Here is a 21282-nt window from a genome sequence, read left to right as displayed (position 1 = left end):
ACTTTTATAATGAAATGATTTTAGAATGTTGTGCTGTTTTATTGTTGTTAGCCGCCCTGAGCCTGGCTTCGGCTGGGGAGGGCGGGATATAAATAAAAATTTTTATTATTATTATTATTACCTCAGGTTAAGTACTTAATTCGTTCCAGAGGTCCGTACTTAACCTGAAACTGTTCTTAACCTGAAGCACCACTTTAGCTAATGGGGCCTCCCACTGCTGCCGCGCCGCCGGAGCACGATTTCTGTTCTCATCCTGAAGCAACATTCTTAACCTGAGGTACTATTTCTGGGTTAGCAGAGTCTGTAACCTGAAGCGTATGTAACCTGAAGCGTATGTAACCCGAGGTACCACTGTACCAGTTGCTGGAAACCATGGGACGGGAGAGTGCTCTTGCGCTCATGCCCACAGGTTCTTGCAGGAAATGATGGACCTCCTGGTGCCCATTTCAAACATGAACAGATGCTTCCCATTTTTCTCCTAATTCCACACCTGAAATCACATTTTCTGCTCTTCATGGCAGTCTGGTATTTTAGATTTCCCCACAACTTGGAACAATATAATAACAGTAACAACAATAATAATTTTATTATTTATACCCCGCCCATCTGGCTGGGTTTCCCCAGCCACTCTGGGTGGCTTCCAGAAGAATATAAAAGCATAATAAAACGTCAAATGTTTAAAAACTTCCCGATGCACCTGTGCCCCTGGCAAGAGATAAGAAAACAGCTACATGTGCTAAACCTTGAGTCAGTCTCTTTTATAGGAGCATAGCATTTTGAATACAGGCTTGTTCTTTTAAGACAAAGAAGGACAAAAAGTGCTGGGGCATAGTAGAATTGTTCCTTTTTGTTACCACCTCTGTACAGTAGCCTAAAGTACAGTATGTGCTTCTAAACATTACACCATAAACAGAGTGCGTTCCCAGAGCAGCTTCCCATGCTTGGTCCAGTAATGAATGCTGGATAATTTAAAAAAAAAAAAAACCAGCTATGTGCCAGAATACTGTTGCTGGAGTGGAAAGGCGGCAAAGCGGAATGCTTTATCTGTTGAGTTTCTGCCTGTCTCTCAGCTTGTTAATGGCACCGTAAGCGCTGTGGATTAAACCACAGAGCCTAGGACTTGCTGATCAGACGGTCAGCGGTTCGAATCCCCGCGACGGGGTGAGCTCCCGTTGCTCGGTCCCTGCTCCTGCCAACTTAGCAGTTCGAAAGCACAAAGTGCAAGTAGATAAATAGGTACCACTCCAGCGGGAAGGTAAACGGTGTTTCCGTGAGCTGCTCTGGTTCGCCAGAAGTGGCTTAGTCATGCTGGCCACATGACCCGGAAGCTGTACACCGGCTCCCTCGGCCAATAAAGCAAGATGAGCGCCGCAACCCCAGAGTCGGTCACAACTGGACCTAATGGTCAGGGATCCCTTTACCTTTTTAAACCTGCCAGAAAATGAAACCTAAGTTCAAACTCCTGCCAAGTTATGGATCTCCAGTATCCAGCACCTTGGATCACCATGTGCAAATCTCTCTCCTACCTTGCATGACTTGGGGGGGGGGGATACTTACAGTTGGTATTCTAATTTATCTTGAGCTCTTATGAGGGAAAATAAAAGGTAAGGAAATTATGAGAGAGAAATGCTGCGCTGGTCTATAATAGCAAGGCAAAAAGTGGCACCGTGGTACAATTGTTTCTAGAAGCTTCAGTCTACACGAGGGATGAGTGACCCATAGTGTCCCAAATACTGATGGGCTACATCTCCCATCATCCTCAGCATTGGCCAGTGAGATTTTGAATGCCAACCCCATCCCTGGTCTACACAACTGAGACTATCACAACTACTACAATCCAAGCAACTGTCTGTCAGCAGTGTCCTTGTCAGGACATTTCCTGAATTTTTCTCTTGCGTGACTGATTCATTTATCTTATGCAGTGCTTCCACAAAGGACTGCAGGACAGTGTATTTGAGCGTTCCCCCAATTTAGCCTCATAGCCTTGTTGATGTGTAGATCCTTCACACCACTTGCTATCGGTCCTTTTAACTTGAGGTGACAGGGTCCGAACATGGGACCTTTTGCATCCAAAGTATGTGCTTTACTATTATCCCTCCCCAACATTACCCATTAAGCTTTATGGCCAGGTGCAAACTTAAAAGCACAGGTCTCCTCTGTAGAAAAACCAACATTCTGTCCACAGCAAATGGTTTTTGCAAGTGCCCGGCCAAATGAGACTCTATGTGAGCCTTACAGCACCATTAGTGTTTGCAATACCAACTTACAGTCCATGGATAGTAAGCACATAATAAAGTCCCTTATCATTTCTTGAATTTATATCCTGATCTATTCTGTGGACTCAGTGCAGCTTATAGCTGTTCCTCGCCCCCCTCTCTATATAATGTTTATTAAATTTTCAATTATATATCTCAAAATAAACATTTTACATACTGTTAAATATCCAACAACCTCCCTCCTTCTCCTTCCACGGTTCATTCTGTTTGTCTTTTGTTCCTGCAATATTTTACTATAACCATTTTATTCAGTTCTCCACTTTTACATCACTCAAGATTAACAACACTGTTGATTTTATCTTAATAAAACTTGACTTCCTTCCCTCTCTTTCTGCGGTTCCTTAAATTTATTTTTTAATATCTTCCGCATATCCAAATTAACTTAATTTGCTCATTTATTAATCTACTTTAAATATGTACCCTTATAAAAATGTAGGTTATTACAATAATCCTGCCAATGTTCTTTTACATTTACAATTCATCTGTCAATATTCCATAAACCATTTCCATTCTTTTATTGAAATGTGGTGTATAAACGCACTGTTAACGAAGCAGCAACTAACAAAATAAAATAATAATAATAATAATCTAAACAAAGGGCCGGATTTAGGTTTGATGAGGCCTAAGCTACTGAAGGTAATGGGGCCCTTTATATGTCCAGCTGTCCTTTGTCAACAACAAATGTTTTTGTGTTGAATATATGCTATATGGTAATTTATGAACCTAATAAGTATCTAAAGCCATTTGCACATGTTGCCATGCAACCAGTCCATGCAGAATGTAGGCACCCTATATATAAAGGTAAAGGTAAAGGGACCCCTGACCATTAGGTCCAGTCGTGGCCAACTCTGGGGTTGCGGCGCTCATCTCGCTTTATTGGCCGAGGGAGCCGGCGTACAGCTTCCGGGTCATGTAGCCAGCATGACTAAGCTGCTTCTGGCGAACCAGAGCAGCACACGAAACACCGTTTACCTTCCCGCCGGAGCGGTACCTATTTATCTACTTGCAATTTGACGTGCTTTCAAACAGTGCCACCCTATATATAGAAATGAGCAAACCAGTGATATTTTAGGGAGCAGGTGGAGCCCATTGCTTACATCCTAGGAGCCTACACAACACAAAACACTGTTGCTGTATGTAGGTTTTACTTTATTTGTTTTCTATATTATATTTTGGAAATCGGTACATCCAGTTTTGTTTTTTTCTTTTAAAAAGTTTGGGGCCCCCAAGAGAGTGGGGCCCTAAGCTATAGCTTGTTTAGCTTATAAGTAATTCCTGCGCGCTTAACAGCAAAAAAAGACTAACGAATTAATGCGGCGTTTGGAATCTGCAAAACATTGACAAGAGGAGCAATTAAAAAAGATAATGAGCTAAGCCCTAAGGGCGCCTTTACGCGCGCCTTTTCCCTCCCGGGCACGAGAGGCGAGAAGCGAGACCGAGGCGGGGAGAGGCTCGCCTCCTCCGGGCAGGCGGGCGGAGCAAGCCTTGGCCAACCCCCGGAAGTCTCCGGCGAAGCGGAGGCGGAGCTGCCTTGTCGCCGGCGCCCTTCTCCTCCTCCTCCTCGGTGCGCGGCCAAGAGGCAGGGGGGTGGCGGGCAGGTGAGGGCTTCGCGTGCGCTTCCCGAGCCGGAGGAGGAGCTGCCGGTGCTGGCTGCTCCTTGCTTCTCCGCTGCGCCCTCCCACGCTGCTTCCTGCCTGGGCCACCCGCGGGCCATGCGGCCGAGCTGCGGAGTCCTCCTCTTCCTCCTCGGCGGCGGCGGCGCCTGCAGCTGCGAGGCGTGAGAAGAGGCGCCTCCTCCATCTCCACCTCTTCCTCCTCCTTCTTCATGTGCTAGCGGCGTCGCGAAGCCCAGGAGCCGGATCTTCATTTCTTCTTCTTTCTTTCTTTCTCCCTCCCTTTTTTAAAGTCAGCCCAACTCTGGCCGAAAAGATGCTGCTGTCGCTGGTTCTGCACACCTACTCCATGCGCTACGTGCTGCCCACCGCCCTGATGATGGGCACCGCGCCCACCTACGTGCTGGCCTGGGGCGCCTGGCGCCTGCTCTCCACGCTGCTCCCCGCGCGCGTCTACCACGAGGTGGATGACCGGCTGTACACCCTCTACCAGAGCATGGTGCTCTTCTTCTTCGAGAACTACACCGGCGTGCAGGTCAGGGCGGCTGCTGCTGGGGGCTGGCGGAGGCGCCACGCCTCCTTAGGGGGGGCTGGGGGAGATAGGAACCCACCCCCTCGTCACCTTTCTCTCCACCACCTCGCGTCTCTGGATGCCAAGGCGGAGAGGGACTCGGGCAACTTGGCTACAGGTGGGCGAGGCTGCGCGCAGGTGAGCGAGCGGAGGCAGGGGCTGCGCCTTCCTCGCAGCGCGCTCTCTCTCTCTCTCTTCCCACAGAGAGGGGGTTGCCAGCTCGGTTTCCTCACCTTCCCAGGCTCTGGGTGGCCTCGCGGGTGGGAGCGATCCTTCCCAGGCAGCGCTGGGGCTCTGCCTGCTTCCTCGATGCTGATAACACCTAGGTTGTGCACAGCAAGCCGAATTTGCGCTGGGGAGCCAGCAGAGTTTCATTCTGGGAGGGTGGAGGGAAAGGGACCCTTCTTGGTAGTCGCATCCGTCCTGTGGAACGCCTTCCCACCAGATGTCAAGGAAATAAACAACTACACTGGTACCTCGGGTTACATACGCTTCAGGTTACAGACTCCGCTAACCCAGAAATAGTACCTCGGGTTAAGAACTTTGCTTCAGGATGAGAACAGAAATTGCACGGTGGCAGCAGGAGGCCCCATTAGCTAAAGTGGTGCTTCAGGTTAAGAACAGTTTCAGGTTAAGAACGGACCTCCAGAACGAATTAAGTACTTAACCCGAGGTACCACTGTATCTGACTTTCAGAGGGCATCTGAAGGCGTATAGGGAAGCTTTTAATGTTTGGTGTTTTTTTGTTGGGAGCTGCCTGGAGTGGCTGGGCTAACCTAGTCAGATGGGCGGCATATAAATAACAAAGGTGGCACAGTTGGTCTAGTCTTCCTTGTAACTGTGGTTCCCAGAAAGAGGTGATCTACCAGAGGCGGTGGCTGCTCCTAGCAGTGTCTGCCTCTCCACCATAGCTTACCTGCCATGCCCCTTTGAGTGGCACGTTCAGTCTGATGCACCCAGCCTTTGCTTCTGTCCCATTGTGACGGTGCACTTCTGCCATTCCTTTCTGGCTAGTACATCACTCGGAGGGTGAGTGATCGAGGAAGAGAGGTAGCTGTCAGGAACAGCCCTGCCTCGACTTGCTCTCCACTCTCTGTGGGTGGTAGAGCAGGGAGGAATCTCTGCCTGTTGAACCCAGTTCTAGGTTGCACAACCTAGAGAGGCTGGCAAGTGAGCAGGTGGGAAATGAGCAGAGGTAGCAAGGAGCAACAGTCAGCTCTTCCTTTCCACCTCCATGCCTGGGCTGGGCTCTATTCTCAGCACAGAGAGAGGGCAGTTGAATAAGGGTTGCTGGTGCTCTTTTGCAAAGGCCACTGTTTACCCACGTTGGTAGGTGAGCAGGTGAACAAACAGTATCTGTATTGGCAACTTTTGCCTTTTTCCAGCAAGACCTCCACCTCTCTAGGGTTAAAGGGGAGGAGCAGACTCTTCCACCCCAGCAGAGTCCGAGCCTTCCAAGATTACCCTGCCAACTTTGGCGGTTGTTTATCATCTGCAGGAGACTATCTTGACTTGTCTGGGACCTTGTAAGTTGCCTTACCATCCACTGTACTGTCTTAACTGGCACTCGGGAAACAAGTGCAGGCCTCCTCCCAACTAGAGAGTGAAAGGGGAATAACACAATGAGGATTCTGTACACCTTAAAGACTTAAAGGGTTTATTGTGTCATAAGGCTTTGTGAACTTGGCCAATGAAAGCTGGCCATTGTAAACCTGCCAGCCTTTAAGGTACCATGCCTGGTGTTAAGTCTTAACAGAATAATATGGTTGCCCTTCTGGAATTTGACATAGAGGAATATAAAAGGAAAAGGTATGATATTGCATGTTGCTCATCAAGGTACCACGCCTTTTTAAAAGTTGGTGTTTTGTGCATCTCTGGTTGGCCGCACTCAACTGCAGCTACACTGGTTCAGACAACGTGCTTGAAACGGTGGTTCGTGCATATATGTTGAATGGCAGATCTTCAATAGTGGCTGTGACGTGAATACGGCACTAGAAAGAGCTATCCTTCTGGACTGAAAGGTAGCCCCTGAGCGGGGAACCTGTAGCTTCTCAGATGTTGCTGAACTACATGCTTCCATCATCCTTGACCACTGACCATGCTGATCGGAGAGGACTGGAGTTCCACAGTGTCTGGAGGACTGCAGGGTCCCTGTAATCCTTTGAATGGCTTGGTATTTGAGCAAATTATGCAAGTATGGTCCTTCCTAGCTGTCTTTGCCACCCATCTAAGGAAAGGCATAGACGTATGAGCTCTCTGTGAACAGTAAAAGGTAAAGGTGAAGGTACCCCTGACCGTTAGGTCCAGTTGCGGATGACTCTGGGGTTGCGGCGCTCATCTCACTCTGTAGGCCAAGGGAGCTGGCGTTTGTCCACAGACAACTTCCGGGTCATGTGGCCAGCATGACTAAGCCGCTTCTGGCAAACCAGAGCAGTGCACAGAAATGCCATTTACCTTGCTTTCGAACTGCTAGGTGGGCAGCAGCTGGGACCAAACAACAGGAGCTCACCCCATCACGGGGATTCGAGCCGCCAGCCTTCTGATCGGCAAGTCCTAGGCTCTGTGCTTTAGACCACAGTGCCACCCACATCCCTGTGAATAGTAGACTTAAATAGATCCATAAATCGGCAGTCCCACTTCTCTAATAAGGCATTGTGGTTTGACTTGTCCCTTGTTGTAGCACTCCATGTTGTTACCTGTTGCTTTCTAATGTGAAACAAGGCATAGGTTTAACTTGCCGTGAACTTCCAGTTAACATTCCATCCAAGCCCATACATTCAACATCAGAAGGAGGAGATACTTCTACATGGCTTTGGTGCACCCAACTGAAATTTTTCTTTCTCTTCCTCCAATTTCATTTAGTATTTAAACTGTTGAAACTCTTAAAGATGCTAATAAGAGTTCAATTTGCAGAATTTTTCAGCAACTTGTGTTGCATGTTTTCTTCCCCGAGTTGTGCTACCTAAGCCTGATATCTAGAGGATGACTTCTAGTTTCATTCTAAACCATCAGTTCATCATGTGGTAAAGCTGTTCCTAGGCCGTACCACTTCGGATTGTAAGTGGGGAATTGCACGATTCAATGGTCTGTTCCCCACTTGAAAGCAAAACATACTAACAATGACAAAGAGATTAATTTCAGTCAAGCTTATCTGTTTCACATGATGGTTTGGGGCCAGGATTGGGAGTTGTTGTTTTCTCACTGGTGGTACATTTGATCATACAATTCCATACCTGCAACCTGTCAGTACATTCATTCCAAAGACAGTTTTATTAAATAATATAAGCTATATTACTCTTAAAAGTCCATTGGCTTTACATTATGCCTGTCGCTACACCAAGTGCCTGCTTGATGTCTTAAAATGTCTTCACCAAACAACGCGTGCTAACAGAAGCAGCAAATCCTTTCCACTGATGAGAACTACCAGTTGCTATGTATTACAGTGTAGTTTCCCGATCATAAACTAGAATGGCTCCCCAAACTAATAGCTGCTTTTAAAAATGAGAGATTTGACAGGGTATCTTTAGGGCAAGTGCATGTAGTTTCGTTGGAGATCTGGAAGTGATAACTTTTTTTGGCTGCTGAAACATCTGAGGGCCGAACCTCAAGGATCGCCTCTCCCCATATAAACCCACAAGGACCTTGCAATCATCACCTGAGGCCCTTTATTTGTGTGTCTCCACGAGAGGCCCAAAGCGTAACAACATGAGAATGGGCCTTTTCTGCAGTGTCTCCCTGCTTGTGGAAGCTCGCCTGGCTTATATATCTTTATATATCTTTAGACGCCAGGGAAAAACATTCCTCTTCCCTCAGGCCTTTGGCTAATTAAACATCTAATTAAATCTAAGGCCTCTTAAATTGGGCTGGGACCCAGGGATATTGTTTCTGTTGTTTTTTTAATTATTATTTTATATATTTTTGTGTTTTTGTAAATCGCCCTGTGATCTTCGGATAAAGGGCAGTATATAAATTTAATGAATACATAAAAATAAAATAATAATATGTTTAAACAAACAAGCAAACAAAAATCTTTTGAGATGAATGCTAAATGGGATGGTAGTATCCTGATCTTTGGACATGCCAGTTTGGAAGCGAGTTCCAAGGAAGCTTGTAGTCGGCCAATTGTATTTAGGCAAATCTTTTCAAGATCAACTGTTCATTTCAGCACTGTTGCCAGCAAGCAGATGTTTCAAACTAAGGGTACCAAACTGATGTTAGATGGTCCTTTCATTGAGTATGCTTGACTAAACTAGTCATCCAGAGGTCAAAGACTTCTGCATCCTGTTAAACTTTTCAGTTTTGTGCTTAAAGTACTTTCATTGCTTTCTCTTCATTCATGAGGTAATGTTTTCCTGTTTCCTCCCCTGCCATTTCTATCTTTATGATGATAGTAAAATAAAAACCCAACCCTCTCTCACTTGTGTACCTTACCTCAATCAGGTTGTGTTAAGAAAAATATATTTTACATATTTGGATCGTGTTTGCTTTATAAATATGCATACATGTTTGCTACTAATTCCACAGGAAGATCGAGAGAGTGTGCTTAAGGGGTTTTCATCTTTTAAAAGGGATTTCAAAGATGGAAGCTGGGTCTCTGTTTAAAGCATAATACATTCCCTCACGTGAAATAATTCCATTATTTTCACATGTTGGTTCTTGAACTGATCAGGTACTGATTGTTACATAGAAACACTTAAGACAATGTCTGCTGCCATCTTTTTACTGTTGCTTCGATGGGTATTGCGTATGACTTTTGCTGTAATTGTATTTTTTTTTTTTTGTAAACTGCTTTGAAATTCATTGGAATAAATAGCAGCCTAGAAATACTATGAATCAAATCAGTATTAAGACTTTACCTGAACCGCACTAACATGAACATGTCATGATTTTGCAAGACAAACTTTTTCTCTCTCCTCTCATTGTAAAAGAATGATTGCATGTAAGAGTACACTTTTATAAGCCAATTTAGTTGTACATCCTTTCAGTTTCATAGACTCAGGTGAACGCTTAAGTTATACATGGTCATTCTGACTTCAGTAAAGTGCCACATAAAGCCATGGGTAGATTAAGTTGGGGCATCAAGGTGAAAGAAAGGGAGAAGGTAGTCCTGTCATAATGTGGGAATTGTTAAATCTTCTCTCTCAAGAGTTTAAATAAAATAAAGCTTGATCCTAGGTTTTGTTGGTGTTCTTCAGGCTGTTAAATCAAGTACCTTTTTTCTTTCCTAGATAATTCTGTATGGCGATCTGCCAAAAAATAAGGAGAATGTGGTATATATATCAAATCATCAGTGTACAGGTTTGTATGCAATTTCCTTACCTGTAAGAGTTTTTTAATTAAATAATTATTAAAAGCAAAAACAAAAAGTGTTAATATAACCACTGAGAATGAAATTCTCTAGATATAGATACTTGGGATTGCATGTTAAGATTAAATAAACAAAAATACACGGTATGATCCTGATAGATGAGCAGAATAATGGGTCTTTTAAGCTGTTTCTTTGCAAAACAGCCCCCACATGCTTCCTAACAAGGTGCCTCGAATTTGGAAGTGCTTTTGAACCAACACAAACAGTTGTATCCAGTGGCGGCTCTTGCACAAAGCAAGACACCCATTGGTTTTTTCCAGTCCTGCTCATGGCAGTCCACTGAAATGCCACCCCTAAGCTTGGGATGAACCAATGGAAGAAGGTATTGTAACGCTCAAGAGGGATGCAGTAGGATTGGTGAAAAATGGGGGGGGGTCTGCCTTTCATGAGCAAAAGTGATTTCCACTGGAAATCTGCGTACAGTGTTCAGTTTTAATTGTGTGCTGCTCATTTTTTGCCAAGTGTCTAATATCTGTTTTGAACTTGGCTGATTGGCAAATTATATTATGCCACTTTTCCGTGTATAAGGCAATTTTTAAAATTATAAATTAATGTTTGAGCGATTCTCAGCAATCCCCCCCCCCCCAAAAAAGCTCAGCAACTCTCAACTCTTTTGTAAATTTGGAGTCCCCAAAAATAGGGGTCGTCTTATACATGGGGGCGCATTATACACAGAAAAATGTGGTAAATACTGGAACCCTGGGGGGTGATTTCAAGAAGTCCCATTAATTCTAGTTCTTCTGATTCTGGTTTTAAGGGCACAGTATTTAACATGAAGGTGTGTTTCTGGTTCGTTGTCTGTTGAGTCAGTGTTTCTCACCAGATCCTTCAAAATATGTATCTATTCTGTGTTGGCAGGAGATTAAAAGTTATGTAGTGGTATTATGCAAACAGTACAAGCTTTGTTTAAAAAATGAAGAAATGTGTGCTAAAATGCTAAAGAGTAATAAGGGAATATGATTGTGGAAAGAACTTACCTTGCATTGCCACTGACCGCAGTTCATCTTTCATGTTCATAAGCACCAGACAAGCATTAAATAATGTTGGGAAGGATTTTGACATTAGCCTAGGGACATAAATGTTTGAGTTTTGTTTGTTTGTTTTGCAGTTGACTGGATTATAGCAGATATGTTGGCCATCAGGCAAAATGCTCTGGGACATGTTCGATATGTTTTGAAAGACGGGTTAAAGTGGCTTCCTTTATACGGGTGGTATTTTTCTCAGGTAAATCCTAATCCTTTCTCCACGTCACATGAAATAACTAGTACTTTCTGCTAAATTTTGACATGCCTCAATCCTGAGCATATTTACTTGGAAGTAAATCCCATTTATTTCAGTAAAACTTAGTCCCAAGTACTGTAAGGCATGCTTGAAGTCAGGTCCATGCAATGATTCTGTCTTGATAATGTGTTTTTGTTTCATATTTGAAACAGAATAGTGAAACTTCAACTCTTTCTAGTTAGCAGATTTTATCTGGTAGGGTTAGGAGAGTATCTTTGGCTCTCCAGTCAGGTGTTAAGCAAACTAAAAGTAACTCACTGAACTTGGGACAATGCCCGCTAAGATGCAAAAACCACGTGTCTGTGTCCTACACGATTAACAGTGCAATTCTGGCATTTATTTATTTATTAGAAGTAAGTGACATGGAGTTCTCAGGTAAGTGGGTCCAGGATGAACCCTAAGACAGTTTCGAGCGTACTGAATTGAGTCCCACTGAATTCAGTGGTGTTGACTTCTTAGTAACCATATATAGGATTGCATTTGAAACATTTATCCTTTAGTTAAATTAGTTACGTATTTCAGTCTGGCTTTAATCACATTTTAGTCCTGGGTTTGACTCAGTGCATGGACTGTGTTTATTTGTGGGATAATATCCTTGCTGTTGCACATATTCATAACATGTTAGCAAAATTGGGTTGTGTTTCCAAAGAAAGCAAGAATAATTTGATAGATGTCTGCATATGCTAAAATTCGCTGAATTGTGGCTTTTATGTCTTTGTCACCATGAAGTTTCTGATTTTAAAAAAAACCAAGTAGCCCTTTTATGTCAATGACTTGATTTAGATATGTTCTTATATTTTCTTATTCTCTTTCCTTTTTGCTTTTTTGCTCCTCTAGTTGAGCTTCATATGGATTTTATCCTAGTAGGCTATCAGGGTGATCTAGTGAGCTGTGTTCCATTAGACACAATAGTTGAAATTCAGAAGATCTTTGGGAGACAAGGGGTAGTGTTTCTCACTAGGTGAGTGTGGTTCCATATCTAAACTCGTGACATATATTTTTAGCAGAGAGAGATAAGAGCTATAATGACAGTTTTCCACTTCTCTGCATATGGTCCCATAATTCACATCTTGTGTCCCGAAAGTCACAAGATGTTGGTTCGCAGATGCAAAAACACAAGCTGCATAGCACATACCTCCATTTTTCGAACGCTACTCTATACAATCACTTTAAATGAATGAACCCCTTATATATTTTGGAGTTGCTTTCTGCTGCCAGGCGGGGATGAGGGGTAGAATTTTCATACATTAGTTTCTTGTAGGTTCCCCTTTGTCATTCGTTCAGACTAGGGCTGCCACACATCTGGACATTACCGGGATTTCAAATGCGGATTTGATGTCGGGGGGGGGGGGATTTCCGAAAGGCGGCGCTTTGTCCTGGATCTTTGGCAAGTCAATCGGAAAAAACCCTTTGAAATATGGCAACTCTAGTTCAGACCAGGTAGTGACTGATCTTCCATGGGTGTGCTGCCATAGAAAATATTAATTATCAGGGTGAGTTGTGTTTTGCCAAATCCAATGTACGAAATGGCCACCATAAGAATTACTTCAAATGTTACTGCTTCTGTGTGAAGGCCACTCAATAAGTTGGGAGTAGATCCCTGGAGAGATCCAGCCTGATCTATGTGGTCAGTAAACTGGGATTATTCATATGGTCACCCTGGTGGTAAGTAACCCTACACATGTTACAGTTCCCCCATGGAATCCTTTTTTTTGGTTGCCTTCTCTTAAGAACCACAATGTTTGACTCAGACCTACAAGTTTGGTGCATGGAAAATAGGTTCCCCCTGGAGGAAGCTTTCAATTGCTCTTCATGGCTGTTGCTTCTGTGGTAAAATCTCACCCTGCGTATTCATAAACGATATGTGACTGCTCATTGAGTGTGTCACCGTGTGGATTGAAAAGCTTGACAAATAAGATTGGCTATTTTTCTCCATAGCAATAAGTTTAAAAACAAAACAAAAAACTTATTATGGGCATAAGAAAATTGACTCCTCTGTATGGCAAGCGCTGCAGAGAATGATTTTGCAAATCATTCCCACATGGTTGTTAGTTGGTATGCGCCAGCATTTGATCTAGCAGGTGCACTGAGAGAAAAATGGACCTTTGGTACCTCATGGTAAACAATATGGCATGAACTTGCTGGTGTACAAATTTACTTGCTGGTGTACAAATCAGGCCTTGAGTTGAACCAGTGAAGTTGTTTTCCTTTGGCATAAATAATAATAAATAATAAATAAATTTTTATTTGTATCCCGTCCTCCCCAGCCAAAGCCGGGCTCAGGGCGGCTAACAACAATAAAACATTTTAAAATCATTTCATTAAAAAATTACTTCAAATCAAATTGATGGCAACCATTGGGGAGAGTTCTGTGAAGATTGCCAAAGGAGGGGGTTAGGCTGCGCCCTGGCCAAAGGCTTGGCGGAACAGCTCTGTCTTGCAGGCCCTGCGGAAAGATGTCAAGTCCAGGTAACAAGGAAGGACAGCATTGTTTTTACATTGCCTCTTTTCCCTTGTTTCTCAATACAGGTGCTGCAATCCTGTCCAATTTATCTGTTTCACTCCAGAGATAATTGAGCGATTTGCAGATTTTTTAAAATCTTGCAATAAAAATCCAAAAACTAAGTAGTCCCACAAATCCTCGAACTGCTTTAATAGTTCATAGGTTTTTCCCAAAGAATCCCGAGAACCGTAGTTTTAGGTCCTCACAGACCTAAAATTCCCAGCATCCTTAACAAACTACAGCTCCAAGGATATGGTTCCCCACCTTTTCTTGTCCATGCCCCTCACCTAAGCATCTCTGAAATCCTGATTCCCCCCCCCCCCGTGACATATAATTCTTATTATTCAAAAAGTGAACTCCTGTTTACGTGGAGGAAGCTAAAAGGCCATTAACTTGGTCTAACTCATTCTCAAATTGCCCCCCTTGAAAATCAAACTGCCCCCCCTGTGGGGCCTGTGCCCCACGTTGGGAACCACGGCTTTAGAGGAATTCATGTGCTTTAAATGTATGGTGTTTTTATGACCTCTGGAAGTGGTTTTCAGGACAGCCTGTGGCTATGTATTTTTCATCCTCAGGCTGAGACCAAATTGTCGTCCTCCTCCTTGCTCTGTAGCCGTGTGATAACAGATTATTTCATCAGAATAATGCTCTTGTTGTTTTCTGGAAGGGAAGAGGCAGCAAATTAGCAACACAAGAAGAGCCCTCCTGGATCAGGCCGAAGGCCTGTTTAGTCCAGAATTCAGTTTCCCACAGGAAACAGCCAGCAGCTGTTGGTTTTCTTGCCAGTGGCTATCACCAGACTGAAAATGCCCATTCCTGGAGCTCCCTCTCCTCTTGGAAGCAACCCCCTTCCTCCTGACAAGTGACTAGGACCAGGTGGTTCTTCTCCTCTCTTGTGCAACCACAGTAAATAATTCTACTTGCTGTCATTTTAGGATAGGTATTTTGTTTACTCCCCATTGTTGTTCAAAATCATTCATCCGCGGTTTTCCCAGTTAACTTCCAAAAAATACTAGTCTGCCGAGCAGTCTTATTCCCATGGATGATGAGGAGATAAAAAGCTGGGTTTTCCTTTAGATCAGCAGTTCTCAACCTGTGGGTCCCCAGATGTTGTTGGACTACAACTCCCATCATCCCTGAGCTCTGGCCTTGCTAGCTAGGGGTGATGGGAGTTGTAGTTCAACAACATCTGGGTACCCACAGGCTGAGAAAGGCAGCTTTAGATCATGGGTTGTGGATGCTTTTCATGCTGCAAATAGGAGAATTCAGTGGACACCTTGGCCAACATTCAGTGTCGCAAATCACATCTGCAAATTATGGCACTTAAAGGTATTTAAGGGGAAATTCTATTGATAAGGATATGCAAAGTATATGGAGTCAGTTGGCAGGTATCCTTTTTTTTTTTTTTTTAATTCTCCCTGACATGCCAAATGGTACAAGAACAAAACAAAAAACCACTTCCTCCTCTTCCTGTTGATACTGTGTTGGTGATGTCACTCGCGCTCCACTAAAACTTTCCAGTGACAATTAATTACAGAATTGTGATGGAATGCATATTTCCTACCTCAGATAAACATCCTGTTGTGGAATATATGTGTGTAGGATCTGAGTATGTAGAAAGCAGAACACAACTTTTAAGGAAAACACGCTAGTAAACACTTCTGTATGCTTCCTCCCCAAGCACAAAACACACTCTTAAAGCATTAGAGAATAACTATGAAAAAGCTAATAAGGTATTTATCAGCTTCTTAGAAATGTATTCTAACACTCTGTTGATTCTCAGTTTAATGTTGATTCCCAGAAAAGTCCTACATACACAACACAGTGCGGTGAAGTGAACATGTATGTAGATAAAAAGTAATAGCTTAAAATGTGGCAGAAAAATATCACCTGATCCACCTGACTCTATAGAAAACTGATCTCTCAGTTGCAAACATTTTTACTCGGAAGGAAGGCCTGGGGATTTCAGTGGAATTTAGAACTTGAAAACACGTAGCAACTTCATCAGAGGTGATGGTTTTAACATTTTCCTTTGTGAGATATGTTATAGCTCCCTGTAATTATTTTGTTTCAACCCTCTACTTCTTGTTATTACATGCTTTACCCTATAGCTGGTCAAGCCCATTTATAATAAGTTTCCTATATTAAAAGTTAGGGTTGTGTTTGGCAAAGTCATACTTAGAGTAAATCAATGGACGTGATAAACTTAAGTCCTTTGATTTCAGTGGGTCTGCTCTGAGTTTGACTTAATCAGATACAATCCAGTATTGTATGTGTGCCTGTTGCTTTTCTCTTGAGTAGGCATTGCATGCTGAGCCAGCTGTCTTTGTTTTGCAGACAAGGGCTGCTGAATGCTTTGAAGCAGTTGGCCAAGCTTGAAATTAGGGAACAAAGCGATAAAGTGATTAAACATTAGCAGCTTTTCATCTTAATTGATTGTAATAATCGTTTTATTACTTGTATGTGACACCTGAGGTCTGCTATAATCCTGATTCTGAGGCAATCCCTGTTGTATTCTCTACATCAGCCTTTCTCAAGCTTGGGTCCCCAAATGTTGTTGGACTGCAACTCCCATCATTCCTAGCTAGCAGAAGCAGTGATGATTGGAGTTGCAGTCCAAGAATATTTGGCAACCCAGAGTTGGGAAAAGCTATTACGTACTAATCAGCCCACATCTATGTCCAGTTCTGGGTGCTGTAATTTTAAGGAAGACATTGACAAATTGCAGCATCTTTGGAGGATGGTGACCAAGATGTTGAGGGATAAGAATTGCAATTTATTTGAGGAACAATTGAAAGAACCGAGTATATTCAACCTAGAGAAGACTACAGGGAGTCGTGATAGCTGTCTTCAAATACCTGAAGGGCTATCGTGCAGAAGATAGAGCAGTTTTGTTCTCTGTTGCGCCAGAGTACTGTACCAGCAGGCTGGGGAATAGAATCCTTTAATGCCATACTTGAAATGTAACTCTTTTTTTTTGTTGGCACAATAGGGCATTTTATTAATTAACTGTTATGCATGGATGTGTTCATGAATTCATTACAACTGCTTCCTTTAAGTCAAGGCATCTGGTATTAATTGAAGCCATCGGCCTTTCCCTTTCCTTCTCTCTCCTCTCCATTTTGCGCTTGGGGAACCAGTTCAAGAATTAGCCAATATATCTGCAGTTCTAAAAATGGGTTGCATTCAACTAAGCACTAAATAGTGCTTTGCACAAATAGAACAGCTTCTCCTTATTCCCGCCCCCCCCCCCATGCCTCACCCCTAAATCTGTTCTGGATTTTCTCCCTCCCCTAATCTTCCAGAGCAGATTTGAGAGAGGATAGCCCAGGCTGGGGATGGAAGGTGGAGTACAGATGGAGTCCCATTGCACATTCATAAGTTATTGCACACTCTTGCATTTATTTAGTTGCTTACTGCCCACTGGTTTAAAATACTTTTAGCTTATATAGTGCCCCCTTTTTTGGTTTTATTTCATTGTAAGCATGTCTATAAACATAACTGTGGGTGTGTTCAAAGGTGGGTTGCTTGGTTCAACAGCATTTTGTAGTGTGACTATGCATGCATCTAGCTCGGGTCGGCAACCTAAGGTCCATGGGCCACAAGCGGCCCATGGGGGTTATTTAACTGGCCCATGGACCCCCGCCACCTGCTCGGTTGGCTCCCGTGAGCCGTTCTAATCTGGCCTTCCACAACACTGGCCGGCTTCCCATTGGCTGCAGGAAGCTCCTGCAGCCAATGGGAAGCTGCGTACGCCTCCTCTGTGCCAGAAGGAGTGCCGGAAATAGCCTTTGCGCATGAGTGCGCACACTCTGGCCCATTGTGGCGTCTGTGGGACCGTGAAATGGCCCAAGCCACAAAAGCTTTGCTGACCCCTGATCTAGCTGATATTATTTGCTTTGTATTCCATTGGGGGAGGGGGAAATACCATACTTAAATGACTTTTTCTTGGAACGTTTGATTAGTCTCCATATAGAATTGGCTGTGCTTTTAGAAGAATATAACCTAGGTGTAGTTCATGAAGCACAACTGGAAAGTGTACTCCCATTTACGCTCCATCTGCACTCTACATTTAACGTGGTATTACAGTCATACCTCTAGTTGTGTTAGGTTCACGTTGCATTTTTTTCTGGTTACGAACACGGCATACCCGTAAGTGTTTACTTCCGGGTTTGCCACTATGCACAGGAGCGATCTGTGCGCTTTGTGCATGCGCAGGAGCGATCTATCGCGTCACATGCAGAAGCGGCGCTCCACTTACAGACTTTTTGGGGTGCGAACGGCACCCCAGAACAGATCACGTCCGTAAGTAAAGGTACCACTGTACTTTATCCCGAGATAAGGGATGCTGTTAAGGGTGCTGAGAGTTCCTAGGAAACCCCCATTCCCCCTCACAGAACCACATTTCCCATAGTTCCCTGAGAAGAGGGATTGGCTATTAAGCCACTCTGAGAATTGCAGATCTGTGAGGGGACTCGGGGTCTCCTAGCAACTCTCAGCACCCTTAACAAACTACACATCCCAGGATTCTTTGAGGCAAGCCATGACTGTTAAAGTGCAGTTGCAGCATTAAACAAAGCAAAGCTGAGGAGTTTAGCAAGTTGACTTATGCTAGACTTATTTGTCCATCTAGCCCAATATCAACTATTTTGACTGGTAACAGCCCTCCAGGATTTCACCCTGGTAATGGATCCTTTTAACTGAACCTTCCCGGGATTGAACCTGGGATTTTCTGTATGTAAATTATCCATAGTCCTTCACCTTAGCAAATGGCAACACAGCCTCTCTGCTTATCCCTCTGGTCCCTGTCAGTGTCCCAGTTCTTCTATTACTTTCCCGATTTCTCTGCTTTCTCTCTCTGGAGCACTCCTTCTTCTTCAGGAGACACTGAATATCACCAGTGAATTTTAGCTCTTGAATATCCTTGCTACAGTTTCACCTGTAGCAGTTTAAGCTGTTGTGTTCATATGGACACAAATGTGAAACGAGTTTTTGCGTTAAGTGTAATAACGGGTCTTTTTAGAGGGACCTTATTTCTATCTATTTTTTAAGAAATTGGCATTTCTAATTTCATGTTTTTTAGAGTATTGAAAATCTGTGTACTTTGTTTCATAAACTATTGTCATCAGTATATTTTCTTTCTTCCTTTGCTAGCATGGAGGAGTCTATGTGAAACGAAGTGCCAAATTTAATGAAAGGAAAATGAGGAACAAGTTGCAAGCCCAGATAAAGGCTGGAACTCCAGTAAGATTATATATTTCCTATGTGTGTGTATGTGTGTTTTATAACTGCCATAAAAATGAAAGTGACAAGAATGCTTGTCTCATATGTTGCCCCAGATGCATGGCTCACCTTTCTTCCCCCTGCTGAACAGATGAGTGGCTGGATTGGCTTGTTCGTTTGTTTGTCTGTTGGTTGGTTGGTTTATACACCATGTGCATGCCAAAATGGCTTCCAGCATGGAGGAATCTTATGTTTGCGCATCGGGGTCCCCAAAACACCACAAATAAGAAAAAAAATGACACTTGATTTTTGTTTAAGGCTTTTGGCATAATTTTGGCCACAACTTTATTAAAAATACAGCAATGTGAGTGGTTGCTTAGGCATTGGTAGCGACTAACTCACCCCGCACGGGGACAGCTCTGACGTTCGCACGCCCCGCAAAGTCAGAAAGGGTAAGTCACCTGGGGAGAGAGACGGGACTGGGAACCATGCCTCACCTCTCCCCAGAATGCTCCCAGGGGCTCTTGCGTGGCCCTATCCCCTTGCCAGGGGGTTCAGACAAAAGCATGGGGAGCCCCTGGGTTCCTTTAACGGAAAACCCTTGCAGCATTTTGGAGGGGCAGGCACAGCCGAATCCATACCCCTCCACCAACCAATTCCCAAACCAATACCTAACCGCAACCTTACAAGTTGCGACGACTTGCTACGCAGTAGACAAAAACCAAATGGCACCAGCCAATCAGCCAAATGGACAAAATTCCTATCATGCCCCTGCCCCAAAGCAGACGACCCCATGACAGGCATAGCAAGGTCAAGCAAACAGCCTAACATTAGGGAAGGGAGGGCGGGTGATCCGAAGCACGCAGCGAAAGAGGAAGCTCGTCACTGCGTGCAGTGTATTTAACCAACAGGGCTGTCAATCAATAAATGGCAACATATAAATCTCCCCAGTAACAGCCCGCCCCTGCTTAAAGATGGCCAAACTCTTTTGCCCAGCAACAGTGAGGTGTCTTGTCAGCCCCCACCGCAACACGTGCTCTCCATGAGGGAGAACACGCTTTGCCTTACACACTTTCGTTTTCTGTGAACGGATGTCTTCCATGTGGTTAGTAGATAGCACTGTACCCTCCCAGGAAACTCTTGGTGTCAGCATATAAAACCTATTTCTGCAGTATCAACTTTCTATGAATTAGGTGGTTGTTGCTGTTTTTGCAAATTAAATAATGCTTCTATTGCTCAGCTAATATGAAGTTTCATATAGGCTAAAAAAGGAGGTGATTGCTATCATAACTCCCAATAGAGTGTCATGTGGATGCTCAGTCTTACAGCTTACCTGGAACCGTGTAACCGAGTGTTCATCATACCCACCAAAGCATCAGTTTTTGCATGTTGGGATCAGGAAGAAATCAACAGCAGCATTCCTTCCTTCCTTCCTTGTCAGCTGAGTGTCATACAAAGGATAGCATGTTCTCTTTGCTTGCCAATACCTATAGCTGTCACACACCAAACAAGGTTTGCTAGCCAGGGCTGTTAGGTTAATTTGTTCTAGTTGAGAAGGCATCTTGTATTTCTTGGTCTTTGTATTATTTAAAGTTGCAGTACATTCAGTTGCAACTGGTTAGGGATCTCTGGACAGGATATAAAGAGAGAGAGATTTGCTCACTAAACTGTGTTGGTTTACTTTCTCTGACTTGAACCATTTAGTATGTTCTTACACACAATTTTTGTTGCTTCTGCTGCTTAATTTTTCCTTGAAAATTCGGATTCCTTGAATATCAAGATTGCTCATCTTAACTGAAAATGACTGTTATTGCATATCTTTATAAACATGTCCTCTGTGTTTTATTCAATCCACTTCTCCCCTCCCCATTGCGCGCACACATACTGTGCACACATACTTTGCTGTCATACTGTAGCTTAGAGATCATGTTGTGATGCTTCCTTTTAAAAAAAAATTGTGCATATAAATATGTTTTAATTCCACAGATGTATCTTGTGATTTTTCCAGAGGGAACACGGTACAACCCAGAACTACCAAAAACCATTGCAGATAGTCAATCATATGCTGATAAGGCAGGTAAGGTGAACTTCAAAGAATTTTGGGAAGCAGGGAACTTCAAACAGATAAGATTCACTGTTGTGTAGACACAGCCCTACGGTTTAAGGATCACCAAGGAGAAAGGGACATTAGTTGAAAAAGAGTGAGGCTTGACCATAGGTGGGTGCTGAATCTACACATAAAAGATAACATGTGTGGTCTTAGTGTTTGTTCCTTTTCATTGGTACTGCAGGTAGCATTAATGTTTAAAGTATAGTCAAACAAGGAAACGTTTCACAAGTATGTCCTTTGAGAGATTCATTGCAAGCAAACTGTGCTTGCATGCAATAAATATTGTGCCCACGCGATTCCTCTGGCATGAGCTTTGCAGAGTACGCAATGTCATTGG

The 21282-nt window shown here is 43.6% G+C and overlaps 1 protein-coding gene and 1 long non-coding RNA gene across 2 annotated transcripts in view; one reads left to right on the top strand and one right to left on the bottom strand.

The window, feature by feature from the left end:
- Positions 1-21282, bottom strand: part of LOC310759895 — a 123824-nt gene that overhangs the window by 102318 nt on the left and 224 nt on the right. The gene's annotated exons all lie outside the window — the stretch shown is intronic.
- The window catches only part of AGPAT5 (1-acylglycerol-3-phosphate O-acyltransferase 5), a 32826-nt gene continuing 15313 nt past the window's right edge, over positions 3770-21282 (top strand). The window contains exons 1-6 of the mRNA XM_083607385.1: positions 3770-3874; positions 4183-4424; positions 9689-9758; positions 10937-11052; positions 18767-18856; positions 20822-20912. Of these exons, the coding sequence (XP_083463511.1) occupies positions 4206-4424; positions 9689-9758; positions 10937-11052; positions 18767-18856; positions 20822-20912 (586 nt within the window). The 5' untranslated portion in view covers positions 3770-3874; positions 4183-4205. The remainder of the gene's footprint in view (positions 3875-4182; positions 4425-9688; positions 9759-10936; positions 11053-18766; positions 18857-20821; positions 20913-21282) is intronic.

Source organism: Podarcis filfolensis, assembly GCF_964270895.1.
Source record: "Podarcis filfolensis genome assembly, chromosome: 3".
Lineage (NCBI taxonomy): Eukaryota > Metazoa > Chordata > Lepidosauria > Squamata > Lacertidae > Podarcis > Podarcis filfolensis.
Note: the sequence above shows the minus strand (reverse complement) of the source record. Positions and strands in the feature narration are given on the sequence as shown.